Here is a 22232-nt window from a genome sequence, read left to right as displayed (position 1 = left end):
GCCCCTCATGGCAATAAGCAGCCTGCCATTCATTGCCGCTCCAGTGCGGCCCTGTTAGAGAGGCCAAGCAGCCTGAGAACAGCCACACCCACAGCAACCACCCAGAGTCTCCTCCTGGCACGCAGCCTCCCAGGACAGTCCCGGGGCTGCTGCTGGTGAGCAGCTGCCCAGCACAGACAGAGGAAGCTGGGAGAGGGTGCGAAGGGGTGCCGTTCTCGCAGGAGAGCACACCCGGCACACCTGCCTGTCCCCACTGGTCTCCGGGCTGCCCAAGGGCGTCTCTCATTGTAGGGGGAACCAACACAGGCAGTGGAGAGGGGCAGGGTGACCAGCAAGGAGGAAGGGACTTTGTTCTCCCAGCTAACACATGCATTACATGCATAAGACTACCTCTATCACCATAAAAAGGCAGAAGAATTTGGTCCAGGCCAGAATCACCCAGACAACCCCCAAGAGAGGAGGGCCTGGGTAGATAGGTATAACCAATCTTCCTGAAAAAGAATTCAAAATAAAGGTCATAAACATGCTGATGGACCTGCAGAGAAATATACAAGAGCTAAAGGATCAAGTTAGGAGAGAGAATACAGAAATAAAACAATATCTGGAAGGACTTAAGAGCAGACTGGATGAGGTGCAAGAGACCATTAATGTAATCAGAGAACAGAAATACAGAGAAGCTGAGGCAGAGAGAGATACAAGGATCCCCAGGAATGAAAGAATATTAAGAGGACTGTGTGACCAAGCCAAATGGAACAATATTTGCATTATAGGGGTACCAGAAGGAGAAGAGAGAGAAAAAGGGATAGAAAGTGTCTTTGAAGAAATAATTGCTGAAAACTTCCACAAACTGGGGAAGAAAATAGTCTCTCAGACCAAGGAAGCCCACAGATCTCCTGACAAAAGGAACCCAAGGAGGACAACATCAAGACATATAATAATTAAAATGGGAAAGATCAAAGACAAGGACGGAGTATTAAAGACAGCCAGAGAGAGAAAAAAAGATCACCCACAAAGGAAAACCCATCAGGCTATCATCAGACTACTCAACAGAAACCTTACAGGCCAGAAGAGAATGGCATGATATATTTAATGCAATGAAACGGAATAGCCTTGAACCAAGAATACTGTATCCAGCACGATTATCATTTAAATATGATGGGGGATTAAACAATTCCCAGACAAGCAAAAGTTGAGGGAATTTGCCTCCCACAAACGACCTCTACAGGATATTTTAAAGGGACTGCTCTAGATGGAAGCACTCCTAAGGCTAAATAGATGTCACCAGACAAAATAAAATCACAGCAAAGAAAGCAGACCAACAAATACTAACTAAAGGCAAAAAATAAAACCAACTATTCACAAAAGCAGTCAAAGGAAACACAAAAGAGTACAGAATAAAACATCTAACATATAAAGAACGAAGGAGGAGGATTAAGAAAGGAGAAAAATGAAGAATGGACAGACTGTGTTTATAATAGTTTAATAAGTGAGTTAAGGTAGATGGTTAAATAGTAAAGAAGCTACCCTTGAATGTTTGGTAAACAAGAATCTAAAGCCTGCAATGGCAATAAGTACATATCTTTCAATAATCAGCCTAAATGTGAATGGACTGAATGCACCAATCAAAAGACACAGAGTAATAGAATGGATAAAAAAGGAAGACCCGTTGATATGCTGCTTACAAGACACCTCAAATCCAAAGACAAACACAGACTAAAAATCAAGGGATGGAAAAAGATATTTCATGCAAACAATAGGGAGAAAAAAGCAGGTGTTACAGTACGTATATCAGACAAAATAGACTTCAAAACAAAGAAAGTAACAAGAGATAAAGAAGGACATTGCAAAATAATAAAGGGGTCAGTCCAACAAGAGAATATAGCCATTATAAATATATATGCACCCAATACAGGAGCACTGACATATGTGAAAGAAATACTAACAGAATTAGAGAAGGAAATAGAATGCAATGCATTTGTTCTAGGAGACTTCAACACACCACTCACTCCAAAGGACAGATCAACCAGACAGAAAATAAGTAAGGGCACAGAGGCACTGAACAGAACACTAGAACAGATAGACCTAACAGACATCTACAGAACTGTACACCCAAAAGAAGCAGGATACACATTCTTCCCAAGTGCACATGGAACATTTTCCAGAATAGACCACATACTAGGCCACAAAAAGAGCCTCAGTAAATTCAGAAAGATTGAAATTGTACCAACCAACTTCTCAGACAACAAAGGGATAAAACTAGAAATAAATTGTACAAAGGAAGCAAGAAGGCTCACAAACATATGGAGGCTTAACAACATGCTCCTAAATAATCAAAGGATCAATGAACAAATTAAAATAGAGATCAAGCAATATAGGGAGACAAATGACAACAACAGCACAAAGCCCCAACTTCTGTAGGGTGCAGGAAAGGCAGTTCTAAGAGGAAAGTATATAGCAATCCAGGCCTATTTAAAGAAGGAAGAACAATCCCAAAATGAATAGTCTAAAGTCACAATTATGGAAACTGAAGAACAAATGAGGCCCAGGGTCAGCAGAAGGAGGAACATAATAAAACTCAGAGAAGAAATAAATAAAATTGAGAAGAATAAAGCAATAGAAAAAAGCAATGAAACCAAGAGCTGGTTCTTTGAGAAAACAAACAAAATAGATAAACCCCTAGGCAGACTTATTAAGAGAAAAAGAGAATCTACACACACCAACAGAATCAGAAATGAGAAAGGAAAAATCATGATGGACCTCACAGAAATACAAAGAATTATTAGAGAATACTATTAAAATCTGTATGCCAACAAGCTGGAAAACCTAGAAGAAATGGACAACTTCCTAGAAAAATACAACTTTCTAAGACTGGCCAAAGAAGAAATAGAAAATCTAAACAGACCAATTACCAGCAGTGAAATAGAAGCGGTAATCAAAAAACTACCCAAGAAAAAAACTCCCAGGCCAGATGGATTTACCTCAGAATTTTATCAGACATACAGAAAGACATAATACCCATTCTCCTTAAAGTTTTCCAAAAAAAAGAAGAGGAGGGAATACTCCCAAACTCATTCTATGAGGCCAATATCACCCTAATACCCAAACCAGGCAAGACCCCACCAAAAAAGAAAATTATAGACCAATATCCCTGATGAACGTAGATGCAAAAATACTCAACAAAATATTAGCAAACTGAATTCAAAAATACATCAAAAAGATCATCCATCACGATCAAGTAGGTTTTATCCCAGGGATACAAGGATGGTACAACATTGAAAAATCCATCAACATCATCCACCACATCAACAAAAAGAAGGACAAAAACCACACGATCATCTCCATAGATGCTGAAAAGGCATTTGACAAAATTCAACATCCATTCATGATAAAAATTCTCAACAAAATGGGTATAGACGGCAAGTACCTCAACATAACAGAGGGCATATATGACAAATACACATCCAACATCATCCTTAACAGTGAGAAGCTGAAAGCTTTTCCTCTAAGATCAGGAATAAGACAGGAATGCCCACTCTCCCCACTGTTATTCAACATAGTACTGGAGGTCCTAGCCATGGCAATGAGACAAAACAAAGAAATACAAGGCATCCAGATTGGTAAAGAAGAAGTCAAACTGTCATTATTTGCAGATGACATGATATTGTACATAAAAAACCCTAAAGACTCCACTCCAAAACTACTAGAACTAATATCTGAATTCAGCAAAGTTGCAGGATATAAAATTAACACACAGAAATCTGTGGCATTCCTATACACTAATTATGAACTAGCAGAAGGAGAAATCAGGAAAACAATTCCATTCATAATTGCATCAAAAAGAATAAAATACCTAGGAATTAACGTAACCAAGGAAGTGAAAGACCTATACCCCGAAAACTACAAGAATCTCTTAAGAGAAATTAAAGAGGACACTAACAAATGGAAACTCATCCCATGCTCTTGGCTAAGAAGAATTAATATTGTCAAAATGGCTATCCTGCCTAAGGCAATCTATAGATTCAATGCAATCCCTATCAAAATACCAACAGCATTCTTCAACGAACTGGAACAAATAGTTTTAAAATTCATATGGAACCACAAAAGACCCCAAATAGCCAAAGCAATCCTGAGAAGGAAGAATTAAGCACGGGGCATCTAGCTTCCCAACTTCAAGCTCTACTATAAAGCCACAGTAATTAAGACAATTTGGTACTGGCACAAGAACAGACCCATAGACCAGTGGAACAGAATAAAAAGTCTAGATATGAATGCAAACATATATGGTCAATTAATATACGATAAAGGAGCCATGGGCATACAATGGGGAAATAACAGCCTCTTCAACAGTTGGTGTTGGCAAAACTGGACAGCTACATGTAAGAGAATTAAACTGGATCATTATCTAACACCATACACAAAAGTAAACACCTCAACAAACAAAAAACAAATAATCCAATTAAAAAATGGGCACAGGATTTGAATAGACAGTTCTCCAAAGAAGAAATTCAGATGGCCAACAGACACATGAAAAGATGCTCCACATCTCTAGTCATCAGAGACATGCAAATTAAAACCACAATGAGATATCACCTCACACCAATAAGGATCACCACCATCCAGAAGACAAACAGCAACAAATGTTGGTGAGTATGTGGAGAAAGGTTAACCCTCCTGCACTGCTGGTGGGAACGTAAACTAGTTCAACCATTGTGGAAAGCAGTATGGAGGTTCCTCAAAAAACTCAAAGTAGAAATACCATTTGGCCCAGGAATTCCACTTCTAGGAATTTACCCTAAGAATGCAGCAGCCCAGTTTGAAAAAGGCAGATGCACCCCTATGTTTATTGCAGCACTATTTACAATAGCCTAGAAATGGGAGCAACCTAAGTGTCCATCAGTAGATGAATGGATAAAGAAGATGTGGTACATATGCACAATGGAATATTATTCAGCCATAAGAAGAAAACAAATCCTACCATTTGCAACAACATGGATGGAGCTAGAGGGTATTATGCTCAGTGAAATAAGCCAGGCAGAGAAAGACCAGTACCAAATGATTTCCCTCATCTGTGGAGTATAAGAACAAAGAAAAACTGAAGGAACAAAGCAGCAGCAGAATCATAGAACCCAAGAATGGACTAACAGTTACCAAAGGGAAAGGGACTGGGGAGGATGGGTGGAAAGGGAGGGATGGGTGGGGGATAAAAAAGAAAGGGTACACCACGATTAGCATGTATAGTATGGATGGGGGGCACGGGGAGGGCTGTGCAACACAGAGAAGACAAGTAGTGCTTCTACAGCATCTTACTATGCTGACGGACAGTGACTGTAATGGGGTATGTGGGAAGGACTTGTTGATGGGGGGAGTCTAGTAAACATAATATTCCTCATGTAATTGTAGATTAATGATACCAAAATAAAAAAATAAAAACATATATACATTTTCTAATTATCACTTCGATTGTGAAGAATCGCTAAATACTATATTCCACATCTTTACCAATAACAATAATATAATTAGATTTGATTATACTTAGGAATATAAAGCATGTATCAATTTACTTGAATGTTGTCCTATTAAATGAGCATTGCATTTCATCACTTTGTAAGATGTTTTCTGTTTTTAGTTTGGTGATATTTTAGACCACTGACAAGTGATTATCAAGTGAAGAAATCAGTGCTTTCAATTGTCTTCGACACACAGCCCTATTATAACCTGTTAAGTCTAGGAAAGACATCCTGGGCATTTGAGCACAATGAATACCACATAGCTATCTATTATGTAAGTATTTTAGATTTTTAAAAGACATTATAGGCTCTTATTTAATATTCTTAGAAATTCACATTTTTACAGTCACATTAACGTGGTAAATGATATTACTAATCTTTTAAAATTGGAGTACCACATTTTATATGGATTGTCGGAAAGTCCTCACCCTTCTGACTCTGTTTCTGGTCATGATACATACTGATTGTTATCAAACACTGTATAATACTTTCTAAAATCATCCAGGCCTGTGTAGCTTACAGATTAACTAGTTCCCATCAGTGTTCCCTCCTGAGGCCTTCTTGAAAACAACTCAAAAATTTCAAGGAGAGCAAACTGCAACAAATTGTGGTTCTTAAGAGCCTCAAACATATGACACAAAGTATGCCACTGAAAGTGTTGACTTTGATCTATAGACCCCTTTGCTGCTTCACATTCGACATTTATTCATAGCCCATGGCAGTAAAAATCAACCAGAGTACTCTTTCCAAACGTTTTCTTTCTTTTTTGAACCTTTGGCCAGCCATGGAGAAAATGTTCTCAGATGAGCCTGTATAAATGCAAGGGCTTCAAGGAATTTTTTTGTTTGTTTTTCTTCAAGGTATAATATCAAAACAATGTATATCAAGGCCTGTTTTCCTCTCTGCAGCCCAAACCCAGCAGTTAATCCTTATTTTTTGAGGAGAAGCTAAAGCTGTACTGATACAGGAGTTACTAACTGCACATAGCTATTGAGCACTTGCAGTGTGGCTAGTTGGATTTGAGATGCGCTGCATGTGTCAAATAGCTATCAGATTGGAAGACTTACTAGGAAAATAAATGTAAAATATCTCATTAATAACTTTATATTGATTTTTATATTGTTGGAATGATACTTTTACATTGCATTATGTTAAATATATTATTAAAATTAATTTCACCTGTTACTTTTGCCCTTTTTTAATGTGGCCACTAGACAGTTTAAAATTACATATGTGTCTCTCATTATATTTCCATTTGACAGTGCTGATCAAAATCAATGATAATAAATCACTTCAAATTCAAGACTCCTGGGCTATATTCTCAGATCAACAATTTACCTAATGAGAAAGTTGCCTTTTCAACAATCAGTTTTTGTGTGTAGCCTAGAAAAAATACCCACTTGTAAAGTGTATTCCAATAAAAAATGTCTGGCTCATAGTAGACCCAGATTTTGATGTGGTATCTTCAAATGAAAGTAAAGAGAAATGTAATATTTTATCTTTTTGCTGTGTCAAATAGAATCGATTTCAAGATAGTGTAAGAGAAAAGTGACGTATATTAACACTATGCTTCATTAAAAGTGATGTATATTAACATTATGCTTCATGAAATGAGGATTACTATTCTAATTAGCTATAGAAGAAATAAGCATTTAAAACCTTTACAATAGTTTATGGCTCATTTAAATGCTCGAGCCTTGTTTTACTAACAATCAACTGACTAAAGGTCACTTAGCAATGCTATTTATTTCACTTTATCTGGATTTTTTAAAAAGAAAAATAATATAAACCCATAACATGAAGTTTAAAGAATTAATTTTCTATTCACAGATATACTGCTTCACGGCTATGCCAAGAGTTTTTACCAAAATAACAATAGTGTAGTATTGCACCCATTTTCTAACTTTACTAACAGTGCAATGGCTTGAAAAAATACTAATTTTTTCTCCCCTAGCCTATTTTTGTGTGATAGATAATATCATTTGTTTTTTATTTCCCCTTCATTCTGAATAAAAGCATTAAAAAGCAATAAGATTTTATCATAAGGCACATTTTTTTCTACTTTCATGTGTCAATGTGTAGTATATGAATATGGCAGAATGAACTTGTTATATATTATCTGAGGAAAGTAATGTTAGATATTAAAATAGCCAAATGCTTCATAAGACAATTTTTTTTCACAAATATTATTCTGTGACATTCTAGAGTCTACCACCAGCAATCTAAAACAAAAGTAACAAACCTGCATGCTGATTTAACCCTCAGGTCTGAGAATTTAGGGAGATACTAAATTAACATGAAGGGACTAGTATCATGGGCTGTCTTGTAAGTTCGTCATTTGGAAACTTATGCATGCATTTTCATTGACTCATGGCCATGAAAAAAAAAAAGACAACTTGTGAAAAAACATTACCTTTCTTACTAACGGACATAAGAAAACTCCCTATCTATCATGCATAAGAATGAATTATGTTTTATGTTCACAAACACTTATTAAGAAGTCACATGAAGACAGGTGAGGTGACTCATTTGGCTGAGAGATAATCCATTTTCCCAGTTTTTCCTAGAAACTTTGACTCAATCTGCTGTCCCCAACAGTGTCATTCCTAAACAGTTTCTCCTGACTCAAATTCAGCACTTCAAGCTTAAAATGATGAACTCATAAATTACAGCCAACCCTTGACTACTAACAATAACTATGGAAACCGAGCTCAAGAATAGATCCTTGAGAGTTGACTGAGGGCCAGAAATGTAACGGTTGTGTAATAAAACACTATAAGGATATGCCAGAAATCAGCTTAGATATCTGAGCCTTAATATGGACAAGAGACAAATGACTGCAGGTAGACAAACCAGTTGACATTCTCCTACCTAAACCCTAGACCTCACTGAAAACAGAAAAAGTAATTGATATATTATAGCTGTAACTCATTCTTATATGAAAACAAGTCCAAAATGGAAAAAAGAAAAAGGATAGTATACTTGCAAACAAAGTCAATGAAAAACATTAATCTATAAATATTTATTAATGTATATTTTCCTCAGGAGGATTGGCAAAAGAATGTGTTCATAATGAACTGACAAGTATATATTTGCAATTTCTTCCTTGGGGACAAGTAAAACACCCCTAGAAGCAGAAGTGATGACTTTACCACAAAAAACTTGCATGTATATGTCTAATGTAAAGGAAAGAGCCTGCATGTTTTTCTATTTAAGAAAATAACTCAATATCATCCCTGGTAACCAGTCAGCTTTCAATAGAAAACTTGAATGAATGAAATAATCTTAGTTTAATAAACAGACATACCTTGTTTTATTGTGCTTCATTTTATTGTATTTCACATTTATTGTGTTTTTTACAAATTGAAAGTTTGTGGCAACCCTGTGGCAACCCTGCAGTGAGCAAGCCTATCAGTGCCATTTTCTCAATAGCATTTGCTCACTTTGTGTCTCTGTGTGGCATTTTGGTAATTCACACAATATTTCAAGCTTTTTCATTTCTATTATATTTGTTATGATGACCTGTGATTAGTGATTACAACTCACTGAAAGTTTAGGTGGTGGTTAGCATTTTTTAATAATAAAATATTTTTTAATTAAGATAATCGTTTTTTTGACACAATGCTATTGCACACAATAGACTACAATATAGTGTAAATGTAACTTTTATATGCACTGGAAACCAAAAAATTCATTTGACTAGCTTTATTGCATTATTTGCTTTCTTACAGTGGTCTGGAACTAAACCTGCAATATTTCCAAGGTATGCCTGAATTTATGACTAAGGTCACAGTGAGCCTTTTCCTATATACTAACATTTAATTATCTGAAATATGCCTAAGAAATTGTATAATGCGAGGTAAATAATAGCAAATCTACATAAATAAGCTGATAATGGAAAGTGGACATACGTAATGTAGTATGAATATTATCATAAAATATAACTATGAACTGTATTATGGTGTTTCAATACAGCTTGGAATCAGAGCCCAACTGCATTATGAATATACTAAACAAATAACATCCAATTAGAGCAAAATTTAAGGTATGAGTTTAATTGCGATGATTATTACTGGTATACTGATGAAGATACAAAAATCTATGTAATAATGATTTCTTACACAGGTATAGTGCTTTAGAAATTATCAAATAAAATCCTATGCTATTTAACCTTTTTATGCTTCAGCTTCCACTCCTGCAAAAATGGAGAAAGTAATAGAACTTACACACAGAAGTGTTGTAAGTATTAAAATAAAAACATTTGTAGATCACATTAGAGACAATGTCTATAACGTAGTACACACTCAAATACTGATTGTTGTTGCTTTTTATTTATTCTTCTTCTTATGTAATCATTTTCAACAGTATGACTTCTCTGTGAGGCTTAAGCATAAACATGATTATGACAGTTTTTAAATGAGGAAAAAAGAAAATGGAGATCTGAATTCAAATGACTTGGTCAAGTGTACACACTTAGGTGAAAATGTATTTAAAATTCAAGATATCCTAACATTACTCTTTCCTGAATAACTTACTATTTCTTTTCCGAATAGTTGTGATCAAGACAAGTTGACTTTGTATCACAACCACAAATGTATACCTGTGACTATTAGCTGTAGTTCCTGAACGGTATCTGTCACAGGATACCTAGAAACTAATGAGGAGAGATAAAATGAAAATCACATGCAGTTCATCCATTTTCACCTGAATTACCCATATAAACAATCAGTATTCAAGACTTTCAAGGGGAATACAATATTAGGTTGAAATTCCACTAGTTAGATGATAGGCAAAAATGTATCATGGGCATTAGAACTAATTATGTAAGATCACATGAGAGCTACTCTAACACAATATGAAAAGACCAAAACAACATTTAGAAGCATTTAAAATACCAAAAAAAAAAAAATAAGCATGGTATAGCTACTGATGATTTGTCAAAATTTAACACTAAAGGTGAGTTTCTTTACATAACAATTTAAATTTGTATGGATTCAGGAAGATTTATTCTTAGACTGCTATTTTTACTTAGTTAAAATATCAGTGGACTTTAAATTGCATTTTAAATATAGGCATGCCTCATTTTCTTGTGCCTCACTCAATTGCACTTCATAGATACTGTTTTTTTTTTTACAAGTTGAAGGTTTATGGCAATCCTACATTGAGCAAATCTATCAGCACCATTTTTTTCAATCGCATTTGCTCACTTCTTGTCTCTGTGTTACATTGTAGTAATTCTTGCAATATTTCAAACTTTTCATTATTATTATATGTTATAGTGAATCTGTGATCAGTGACCTTTGATGTTACTATTATAATTATTTTGGGGTGCCACAAACCATGCCAATAAAAGATGGAGAACTTAATTGATAAATGTTGTATGTGTTCTAACTACCAACAGGTTGTTCCTCCATCTGCCTCCCTCTTCTCAGGCCTCCTCATTCCCTGAGACAGAACAGTATTGAATTAGCCCAATTAATAACCCTACAGTGGCATATGTATTCAAGTGATAGGAAGAGTTACACATCTCTAACTTATAATCAAAAACTAGAAATGATTAAGTTTAATGAGGCAGCCATGTTCAAAGCCAAGATAAGCCAAAAGCTAGGCCTCTTGCAACAGTTAGCCAAGTTGTGGATGCAAAGGAAAAGTTCTTTGTGGAAATTAAAAGTGTATTAAAGTGAACACTTGAATGATAAGAAAGTGAAACAGTCTTATTGCTTATATGGAGAAAGTTTGAGTGATCTGGATATATCAAACCAGCCACAACATTCCCTTAAGGCAAAACCTAGTCCAGGCAAGATCTCACTCAACTCTCTAAGTTCTAGGAAGGCTGAGAGAGGTGAGGAAGTTGCAGAAGAAAAGTTTGAAGCTAGCAGTGGTTTGTTCATGAAGTCTAAGTGGAGCAGCCATCTCTGCAGCATGGGAGTGCAAAGTGAAGCAGCAAGTTATCCAGAAGATGTAGCTCAGATAATGAAGGTGGCTACACTAAACAACAGATTTTCATGTAGATTAAAAAGCCTGCTATTGAAAGAAATGTAACCTAGGACTTCCATAGTCATGCTTGGTTTCAAAGCCTCAAAGGACAGGCTGACTCTGTTATTAGGGGCTAATGAGTCTGGTGACTTTAAGTTGAAGCCAATGTTCACTGACAATTCCAAAATTCCTAGGGCCCTAAGTCTATTCCATGTTCTATAAATGGAACAACAAAGCCTAACAAACAACACAGCTGTTCATAACATGGTTTACTGAATATTTTAAGTCCACTATTGAAACCTTCTGTTCGGAGAAAATATTCCTTTCAAAATATGACTGCTCATTGACAATGTATCTGACCACCCAAGAGCTCTGATGGAGACAGACAAGGAGATGAATGTGTTTTCATGTCTGCCAGCACAATATCCACTCTGTAGCCCATGAATCAAGGAGCCATTTCAACTTTTAAATCTGATTATTGAAGAAATACATTTTGTAAGACTACAGGTGCCATAGATAGTCATTCTTCTGATAGATTTGGGCAAAGTCTATTGAAAACCTTCTAGAAAGGATTTACCAGTCTCATGCCATTAAGAACATTTGTGATTCATGGAAAGAGGTCAAAATATCAGCATCAACAGGAGTTTGGAAAAATTATTCCAATTCTCATGGATGACTTTGAGGGGTTCAAGACTTGAGTGGAAGAATTGCAAATGTGGTGGAAATTAAAGAATTAAAGAGAACTAGAATTAGAAATAGAGCCTAAAGATGTTACTGAATTGCTGCAATTTCATGACAAAACTCGAACAAATGAGAGGTTGCTTCTTATGTAGTCATACAAAAAGTGGCTTCTTGAGATGGAATCTACTTCTGGTTAAGATACTGTGAAGATTATTGAAATAACATCAAAGGATTTAGAATATGACATAAAGTAGTTGATAAAGCAGTGCAGGATTTGAGAGGATTGAATCCAATTTTCAAAGAAGTTCTACTGTGGGTAAAATGCTATTAAACAGCATCACATGCCATAGTGAAATCATTTGTGAAATGAAGATTCAATGTGGCAAGCTTTATTGTTGTCTTACCTTAAGAAACTGCAACAACCACCCCAACCTTTAACAACCACCACCCTGATCAGTCAGCAGAATTAACAATGTGAGAAGACCCCCCACTAGCAAAAAGATTATGAATCACTGAATGCTCAGATAATGGTTAACATTTTTTAACAATTAAGTATTTTCTTAATTACTGAATGCACATTGTTTTAGACATTGCTATTGCATACTTAATAGACTTCAGTACAGTGTAAACATAATTTCTATATACAGTGGGAAGCTAAAAAAATAATTTACTGGTTTTATTGCAATATTCACTTTATTGCAGTGGTCTGGAACCAAACCCACAATATCTTTGACGTATGCCTGTAAAAGTGTACGAAGTGCAAAAAATTGTTTTAAATAGCAATGGAACAATATGACAGACCTATCTCCAAATAAAGAAATGGTTGTGTATACAGAGAAAGCACAGTTATATTTGGAACAATCAAAATATCCTGCAGCATTTTAAAACTTTATCAGCTTGATAAAATTATACACATTTTAACTGATTGCTTAAACTCAATATTTAAAGACATTTGTTCTCTGTCAACCTTATCTTAGTATAGATTCACATATAATCTATATGTTACATTTTGGCAAAGAAAATGCATATTATAATTTCACAAGGAATGTAAACTTGGATTATTTTATTAGGCATGTACACAACATGGATACAATCTACAGATCAAATGTGAATAAAAATCTAGAAAGGTAGAATTATGCCTTTAATGCTTCCTCAGATTAGATACTGAATATGCTTACATCATCAGAAGAGAAAAATGAATAATTGAAAATGTAGATAATTTTAAAGTAACTACTATAAGTCAAAAACATGACTATAGGATCATGTTAACTTTGCTGTTGAAAGATTAATAACATATAACTTGGAAAGGCAGCCAGTTACACAAGATATCCAACTGACTGAACACCTTTCTTTTATATCAGTTCATTTGAAACATACTAAAAATGTATTTGAAGCAAACAGTTGAAATTGCAATGCTTTATGAGAAGTGTAAAGACCAAATTTCTTAAAACAAACACAAATCAGCAATTCATTTTAAAATGAAACATGCACCATGGTTATGATTTGTGTTGATGTCTACTGTACCTTTCTTTAGTCCAGGAATGAAAGCTAAAAAGAGAGTTTAATAAAGTTAAACACAGTAAATATTTTATTTTATTCCAAACATGTTATATTAATTTAACTAAATGAATGTATACTTGAAACCAATATAAGATTGTATATGAATGATACTTCAACTTAAAAAAGTAAATTATAATATATTGCAATATATTTTCAACTTCATTTTGGAGAGAATATGATAAGGTAGAAGACTGATAGCCCATGAAATTTGTCTCCTGCAATGTTTTCCTAAAATCAGTCCAAGCCTATGCTATATACTGCCCTACTGGGAAGTTATTATTGGTCCTCTCCCAGAAGGCAACGAATTGATGAACTCAACATTTTACAAGAATTCAGTAGATTTTCTAGCTCACTGTCTGTGATAGCGAAGTATTATCTTCTACTGAAATTACAGCTTTTTTTATGGAGTCTTTCACAGAAAATGTAGTATAAGGAAATCCACTGTTTTTGACTTAGGTTGCTCTGCCTCCAAATTTGACTTGGGAAGAAGTCACAAGAAAACTCAGACATCAACAGACACGAACATGAGGATGACCATCAGAAATATTCTAATCTTGGCTAAGATGCTTTTTCTATAACATATAACACAGTTTTACAACTAAAATTTCAATTTATTTCTCACAGTTAGAATATGGAGGATTAGAGATCATTATCATTATTTTCCAAATAAAGAAATACAGGCATTGCATTATTAACTGACTTCCTTCAAAACACTGTGAGATCAGGCTTGACCTAGGACAAATAGTAAATTCTATTTAAAAAAAAATTATATGTTTATAAAAATTTAGATATATGTTGATCTGAACAGATGTCCCTCAGATTTATTCTTTGCACACTTTTAAGGCTAACAGTAAATCAAGATTTCCTGATATATGTACTAACAGACATAATAAGGATAAAAACCATAAAGATAAACATTTTGAGCTGGTTTAAAATCTATTTTGAAGAATATTAGAATATTATGAAACTAAAGACATATGAAAAGCTTAGAGAGAAGGACTAGATCAGAGACAGAAAAACTGAAGTAGTAGTAATGTTTCTATGCAATGATGAGGATTAATGAGAGAACATTACACATTTTAAGTGTCACTGGCATATACACAGTGCATTAATTTTTTTATCATAAGGTGTTTCATCTAAAAGCAGTGTAATTTTATGATTATACTGGAAGTATAAAAGAAAAAAATAGAACAGTGATTTTGCAAGGTCTTTACCCCTCGAATAATATAACTATTTCAATGATAACACACACACATACACATGAAATATTCAAATTTGTTCTTGGAATTCATAATGAACTCCTGTAATATTTCAATGTAGAGTTTTCAAATATACTAGAGTCAAAAAGAAGAGAAAGGCTGCTTCAGGCAGAGAAATAATAAAGTGCTTGCTTCCATTTTTAAGACTGCAATTTCAAAATGGTTTAGACCTTAGTTATCAAAATCTTTCCTAATTTGGTCACTGAAAAGGTCAGGAAAAATGAATGTGATGAATCTAGACATTTCTAGGAGTAAGGAGATAAGACAAAAGAAGCAAACAAGTGACATGATAACAATGAAAGAGAAAAAAAATACATTTTAAGCCATATCCCAGGAGATGTTCAGCTCTAAATCTGAAAAATGAAAACTGGCTTATAGTCAATTTTCTAAAGTCAAATACTGATAAATTTTCTTTGAAGTTCTGGACAATAAGCAGATTCTGCATAAAATTTTCAAGTCTGACTGAAGAGGTACTTAGATTCATCACATGAAACCTAGTCAAAAAAGGGAACCATTTTTTCCCTCTAAAGCAATATATGGATTATTATATGCTCACACAGAAATTGATAGATGCATTGGTTATAATTATGCAGACATTTTTGCATAAAGTCTACCTCTAAATGTATCCCTAAATTTCCATTGCTTCTTAAAGTTTAAAGATGTATAATTAATGCTTTTGAAGCATCCATACTGCTCAAATTTTTGCAAGATCAAGATAAGCACAAGTCCTTTTCCTCTGAGATACTGTAGCTTATGTAAATCACTATGACTGACATGAAATTCTTTACTAATTAATCCAACCAAAGGTTATGAATGACAATGTGTATCATTTATGTGCAACTTAAAATGTGATTACTAATATATAAAACAAATTTACCTATTAAGTTTGCTTTTACCAAGAAAATTGTGTCCAAGTTAAGTATTCTCAAATTAAATTTATTAATTAATAAATTCATTCACAATACTATCATTTTTATTTACACAAATGCAATAATATAAAATTTTAAGCTTACATAAGTGCTTACTTTGAAATATAATTGAGTTTTTAATATTACTTTTCTGAATTTACGACCCCCTAAAATAACTTAATTACTAATTTAAAGCAACAGGAATTATTGGGATTCTTATACTACAAAGTTTAAATTAAGGAAACATACATTTTATAATAAAAATGCAGCTCCTACTTAAGCCACATAAAAATCACTAAAATTTGTCATAATACCAAAACATGTTGTATTATTCTGTGCAAACATATTCTAATATTTCCTTCATAATCCTAACACAAATATTTAAGTACTGAACATGTACTAGAAACATCTGGCTCAGCATGAAAGAATTACTGATAAATAGATAACACTTGAATAGCTTAAAGGTCAACAGAGATCTCCACAAAACCGATAGTGTTGGTGTTATGTTTGCTGATCAAGTATCATGCATCAATCTATAATTGCAATGTACTTCAATAAAGTAGTCACAATAGCAATTGTTTTATATTGTATAATTTTTAAAGTCACATAATAAGACTAACTTAATGAAATTTTTAAAAGTCATCATTTTGAGGGGTGAATAACATTTGAAAGCATTTTTGAAGACATTCGTTTTGAAATAGGTATCTTTGTCACTGGAGTCAATTGAAGGATAATGTTTTATATAGGTATTAAATAAATATTTAATATTACAATATTACATTCTATGTCTTCTTTGTCTCCTCCTTAACTCAGCACATTACTGTGTTTATTATGCTTCCTAATAGAGAGAAAAATCTGATAAATTAAGATTCAATTCACCTAAAACCTAACATATATTCTAAGTTATTATGGGCTAACTTTTGAGAGCAAGTTCCTCACTTATTTTCTTATTCCAAGATGCACAGGAGTTTGGACTGAAGTTCATAGAATATAGCAGAATCAGTATTAAAAAATACACACTTGAAGACTGTAATGCCAAATTAATAGACCAATACCCAGTTTTCTTTGAATAATGCTAATTTTAAAGCAGGCTACAAGATATGCCAAAAAGAACCAATTCTTCTTGATGTATAATTCAAATCGCCACAGGGTATCTCCTGTTGATTGCAAAACTAAAAAGCTGTGGCATTATTGTACTTATGTAGACTGTATAGAGCCTGAACCACAAAAATAGCAAAGCTCAAATCAAATTTTCTTTTCAAGCTGTGTGAAAGGTTAAGGCTACAAACACAAAAGCTGCAAGGTCATTAATATAATGACCATCTTATTTACAGTGAAAACAATGTTGAAAATATAAAATAAATTTCTAATCTCCGTATCACAAAATTTCTACCCCTATCCCTCTGGGTCCTCAGTTTCTATAAAAGTTAGCTTACTACTCAATCAAAGAAATACTCATTTCAAAATTGGCAACAAGGAAAGTGATAGTGTTGGCTTTGTTACAGAGGTAATGAAAATCTTAGAAATTAAAAGGACACATTTTCACCAAATATGCAGTTACCATTTCCTACATTAGTAGAATTTTGGTTGGCCAAACTCATGCTGTGCCATATCAAATGGCTCCTTTTCCTTTATGGCCTAGAGTTGTATGCCTTTTTAAATTTCTGAAATTCACTCATTTTTCCTATGCACCACAAAATCTTTTTTAATATATAAGCTAGTGACTATATTTTCTGCCCTTTTACTTAGGGGATTTCTCTGGGACCACTATATATATAGTACTTTGAAAGGTCGTTTTTTTTTTAATGTTGACAATGTTCAAGCACTTCAAAGAGCACAGAGGTGCAACTTGAATTTTATTTAGAGCAAAGTGAGTTCACAGGCCAAAGACCAAAGTCCTTAGAATGTCATCAGATTCAACATCCTCAGCACATGTATGAGGAAATGAGGTCAAGAGAAATGAAATGACTTAAAGGGTACGAACTTTCAATTAGAAGATGAACAACTTCTGGTAATCTAAGGCAGAACACAGTGATTATAGTCAACAATTACATACTTCAAAATTGCTAAGAGTCTAGATTTTAAGTGTTCTTACATTCAAAAAAAGAAATGATAATTATGTGATCTGATACTTAAAGCTACAATGATAATCATATTGCAATACATAAATGTATCAAACCAACACATTGTACACCTTAAACATACACCATGTTGTATGTCATTTATATCTCAATTTTAAAATGAAAATACATTTAAAAAATAAAAGGAAATGTAATTACTTGTCTTAGAGTCACACAACTAGTTAGAGGAAGAAGTAGAATTATAATTCACATTTTCTCTACTGAAGAACTCACACATTATGAAATACTATTGTTATGGATTATTTCCAAAAGATGGAAATAATGCGTGTGTCTAGCCTACTTGCCCAAGGCAAACATTTATAACAGGAATTGACAAAAGATCCCTGTTTTTAGAACATATTTTCAGAAAATTTCAACTTAGATGAATATTAAATGTAATTTTTCTCCTCCTTCACACACCAATTGACAAGGGCAGAACAAGAGAAAAACATACTTTAAAAATTAAGATTTTGATTTGGCAATTTACAAAAATGATAATGCCTATTATAAATAGTGATTTGAAATTTAACTTGGTCCTGAAGAGAAATGGAATGCAATTCCTCCTTTTCCTAAAGACTTAAGGCAAAAAGTTCCATCTCAAAATCTGACCTTAATGTTTTAAATGGTTCAAAATCATATAGAGCAAATCTAACCAATCATAGTAATTCCTTTTGACAGTTACTTAAGAGAAGAAAAATTCTGAGATGTACAGACCTGGACACCTTAGAGAAAGAGATTCATGTGAACACATTATTTTGTCACTATTTTTCTCCAGATAATTTGGCTTCACTAATCACACTGTAAAACTGTTCTCAATAGCACAGATGTTAATTTCAAATCCTCCTGGTCTAATTTGGCTCTTTAAGGAAGAAGATCCTCCTTTTAAGGATTGTGCTGACTCCCACAAGGAGTGAAACATCAAGACTCAACTTTTCATGAAAGCAAACACGGAAATATAAACGGTTTCATAGCCCATTCAAAGTTCCTTCCAAGGCCCTGCTTGCCCTACTTTGAGAGATGTATGAAGCCGTTCTGATAATATGCAGATTTAAATGATCTTGAGAAATTCCAAAAGCAAAAGCTTGAGGGCTGGATCCATTATTTTTTCAGTTTGGCAAAGAAAATGCTAAGAAATCAATATTTCTGAAATCTGCCTTTAAGCTATCCAAAATGTCTGAAACAATTGCAGCTCTCAAACATTTCATACCTTTTAGTATTCAATCTGTTCTTGAGTAGATGAATTCTAAATTAAGACTATTTTAAAATAGGACTTGGTAATGTACCTGGTCTTTGGGTCCATAGAGAACTTGGTTTTTAAAGTACATTGCTTTGCCTGATTTCATGTAGACAAAATACATGCATCCAAGGTGATAGTAAACAATCTGTACACAACTAAAGGATTTAAGTTTTTAAATCTCTTCCTGGTGAAATTTAATGTGATTTCCTTTTAATCAGTTCATCCAGTTTTAGAAGCTTTGCAAGGCTTGTCACCAAACCTATGAGTTGTGCACGTAGAAAAATAACAGATAAACCTCAATTATATCTAGAGACATGTATGATAACATAATAAAACTTTTTTTAAAAAAGAAGTTACTTTTTAGATTAAAAAACTTTTGAGACCTTTCCCTCACATTTTCACCAACCACTTCGCTCTACTACAAACTAATTAAAGAAATCAGCTGTAGTACAAAGAACACAGTAGATAATGAAAATCTCTGTATAGCGTAAGTGGACATGCTATCAGGAAATGGATTTTACTAAAACACTCAAAGTTATTATTTCATTAGTGGAAATCAATTTTGTTAATTCCATAGAGTATTTTGTCCATATGCATGAATATATGCCTTGCTAAATATATTAGGCTCTGTACAACAGCTTAGGGTATAGTCTGGAGACAAAGAGATTTTGTTGGAGAAAGGTTTAGATTATATGCACATCTATATTTATATTAAAATATGCTATGCATTTTTTTCTATTATATATAGCATATATAATAGGAAACTGGAAAAGCAAATAGATCATGGTATTATCATTTTAAAATATCTGCATTAATTCTATTATTGGGCAAAGGTGGGTACATTTTTATACATGAAAACAAGCTTTGAAAAAATCCATAAGAAATTAATAACATTCTATTTTTCACTGTTGTAAATGTATAGTTCTCTAAAACAATGTTCTATTAATTTCACTTCAAAATTCTCTACAAAAAGAGAAAGAGTGAACAATATTTATTGATAGTATTTTTTCTCACAATACATCAATTTAGAGAGATATATCTGGATGGATTACATAGAAAATTCCAACTAAATTATTTTATGATGCATATCTTAATATTTACATATCACATTTAAGCAGATAAAATGAAAGAAAAAGTATGGTGTTGGAAGTGCAGTCTGACTTGATGATTCTCTTTATGAATATGTTTTCGTCTTTTCATATGTTATGTTAGTGCCTATTGAAGTTGTGATTTCTTATAATCACAGTGAATCAATATGAGTTTAATCGTAATATGAAGCTGGTGATTTTAAATAAGTGGAGATGTTTTACTTATTCCCTATTTAATATTTGTTCTCTCTAATAAAAATTTTATTGGGACTTTTGTGACATATAAGAACATAAGCTTTGACAGAAATTTTTATTCCTGGAGCTAACTCATTATTTGTGTTGTGTTTTAATATTTGGGAAAAGGAGTTAATCTCAAATCAATAGACTATTTCTAAAAAACTAATCTCAGGCTGGTTTTATTGTTTAAACAATTTTGGATATCTGTTGAAGAAAAAATGAAAAGTAAATGTATTGGAAGACCTATTTTTACATTAGGGCAATTAAAAGTATGGAATAAAACACAAACCTTGTTTGATTTTGAAAGAAATATTATTTTATTTTTAGGTTAGATCTAAATTATTTTAAAATATAATGTTTAATATCAATATCCATGCATAATTGCTATCCATATAATTATTTAGTCTTATGTTTCAAATATCAATGGATAAAACTTACATATGGAAACATGGCCATAGATTTTAAGAATAAACAAGCAGAGAGATTTTCCATGTGTTAAACACTGGGTATCTACTGTGGAAAACCAATCTTCTTAGGTGATATATTGATAAACATTTTATGTCAGCAAAGAGCAAAGCATAAAAGTGCCACAAACATGAAGAGGAAATGAAAAGTTGAAGCGTGCTATTTCAGACTGAATTAAATAAAAGTTTATATGCACAAGAAGAGGAGGAGGAGTATGAAGGACCTATTTTATCAGTCTGACAGATTAACTGACTGAACAAGACATGTTAAGAGGTTTTTTGAATAAACGAAATACTATCTGCCTTAGAAATAATCTGCACTTCATGATTAGAAGACACAGATTCAAGGTAATGGCTTTGAATACTCAAAATATAAATATTACATTTTTGGTATTTGTAAAAGGAGAGCATGTCACTAAGAGATAAAATTGCCTAAGATCTACTTTTTACATAAGGAAAGAAATATAAATCTTTCACAGTATAAATTTGATTCTGTATTCACTTGAATTCCTAAGTATTAATCTTTCCCTTTACTTAGCTAAGTTTCTTCAAATATAAAATGATGTTTCTGCTAGCCAGGTTGGGGAACTGATACATGAATTGGGTCAAATATGCAGATTAGAATCAGTACAAATCTGACTGAAATTTAGCCTAAGAGAATCTAAACCATGACCAACCAAGGCATTTATTTAAAATGTATGCCCATCCTAGCTAGTCGTATAATGTTCATCACACTTACATGAAACATATGACATAAGGAAGTATAAAAAGGGACAATGACAATGTTCTAGGCAGGTTCCTTGATCCGTTCATCCTTAAGTAGCAATACTTCACTATTCTGTTTCTTTGTTTGTGCTGGACCATGAAGAGAAGTTACCAGCAGTCATCATCTTGCATAATCACAACTCACTCAAAAAATTCCAAAAGAGATATCCTACTTCATGGTTTTTTTTAAGTAGAATTAAATTCAAGTTCTACATGTACTTTTGTTATTAAAATTTTAGGAAAAATTTTATAGTTAAGTGAAATCCCAAACCATAATGCGTGTTTCCAAAAAGACAGTAATCAATAATTCTGATCTTTTTCCATATAATTTCATTTGTTATATCAAACTACCTAACATAAGTTTTCCTTATAATTTTGATAGATTTGATAAATCCTGGTATATCACACCAGGATTTCAAGTGTCAAGAGA

At 33.3% G+C, this 22232-nt stretch overlaps 1 protein-coding gene across 3 annotated transcripts in view; it reads right to left on the bottom strand.

The window, feature by feature from the left end:
- PCDH11X (protocadherin 11 X-linked) overlaps nt 1–22232 on the bottom strand; it is an 821697-nt gene that overhangs the window by 131843 nt on the left and 667622 nt on the right. For 2 of the 3 annotated variants that reach the window (XM_057495790.1, XM_057495792.1), the window contains one exon: nt 13689–13712. The exons of the other annotated variant lie outside the window; for it this stretch is intronic. In XM_057495790.1, coding sequence (XP_057351773.1) covers nt 13689–13712 — 24 coding nt within the window. The remainder of the gene's footprint in view (nt 1–13688; nt 13713–22232) is intronic. 3 annotated transcript variants of the gene reach the window in all.

Source organism: Manis pentadactyla, chromosome X (assembly GCF_030020395.1).
Source record: "Manis pentadactyla isolate mManPen7 chromosome X, mManPen7.hap1, whole genome shotgun sequence".
Classification (NCBI taxonomy): Eukaryota; Metazoa; Chordata; class Mammalia; order Pholidota; family Manidae; genus Manis; species Manis pentadactyla.
This window is presented reverse-complemented; position numbering and strand designations above follow the sequence as displayed.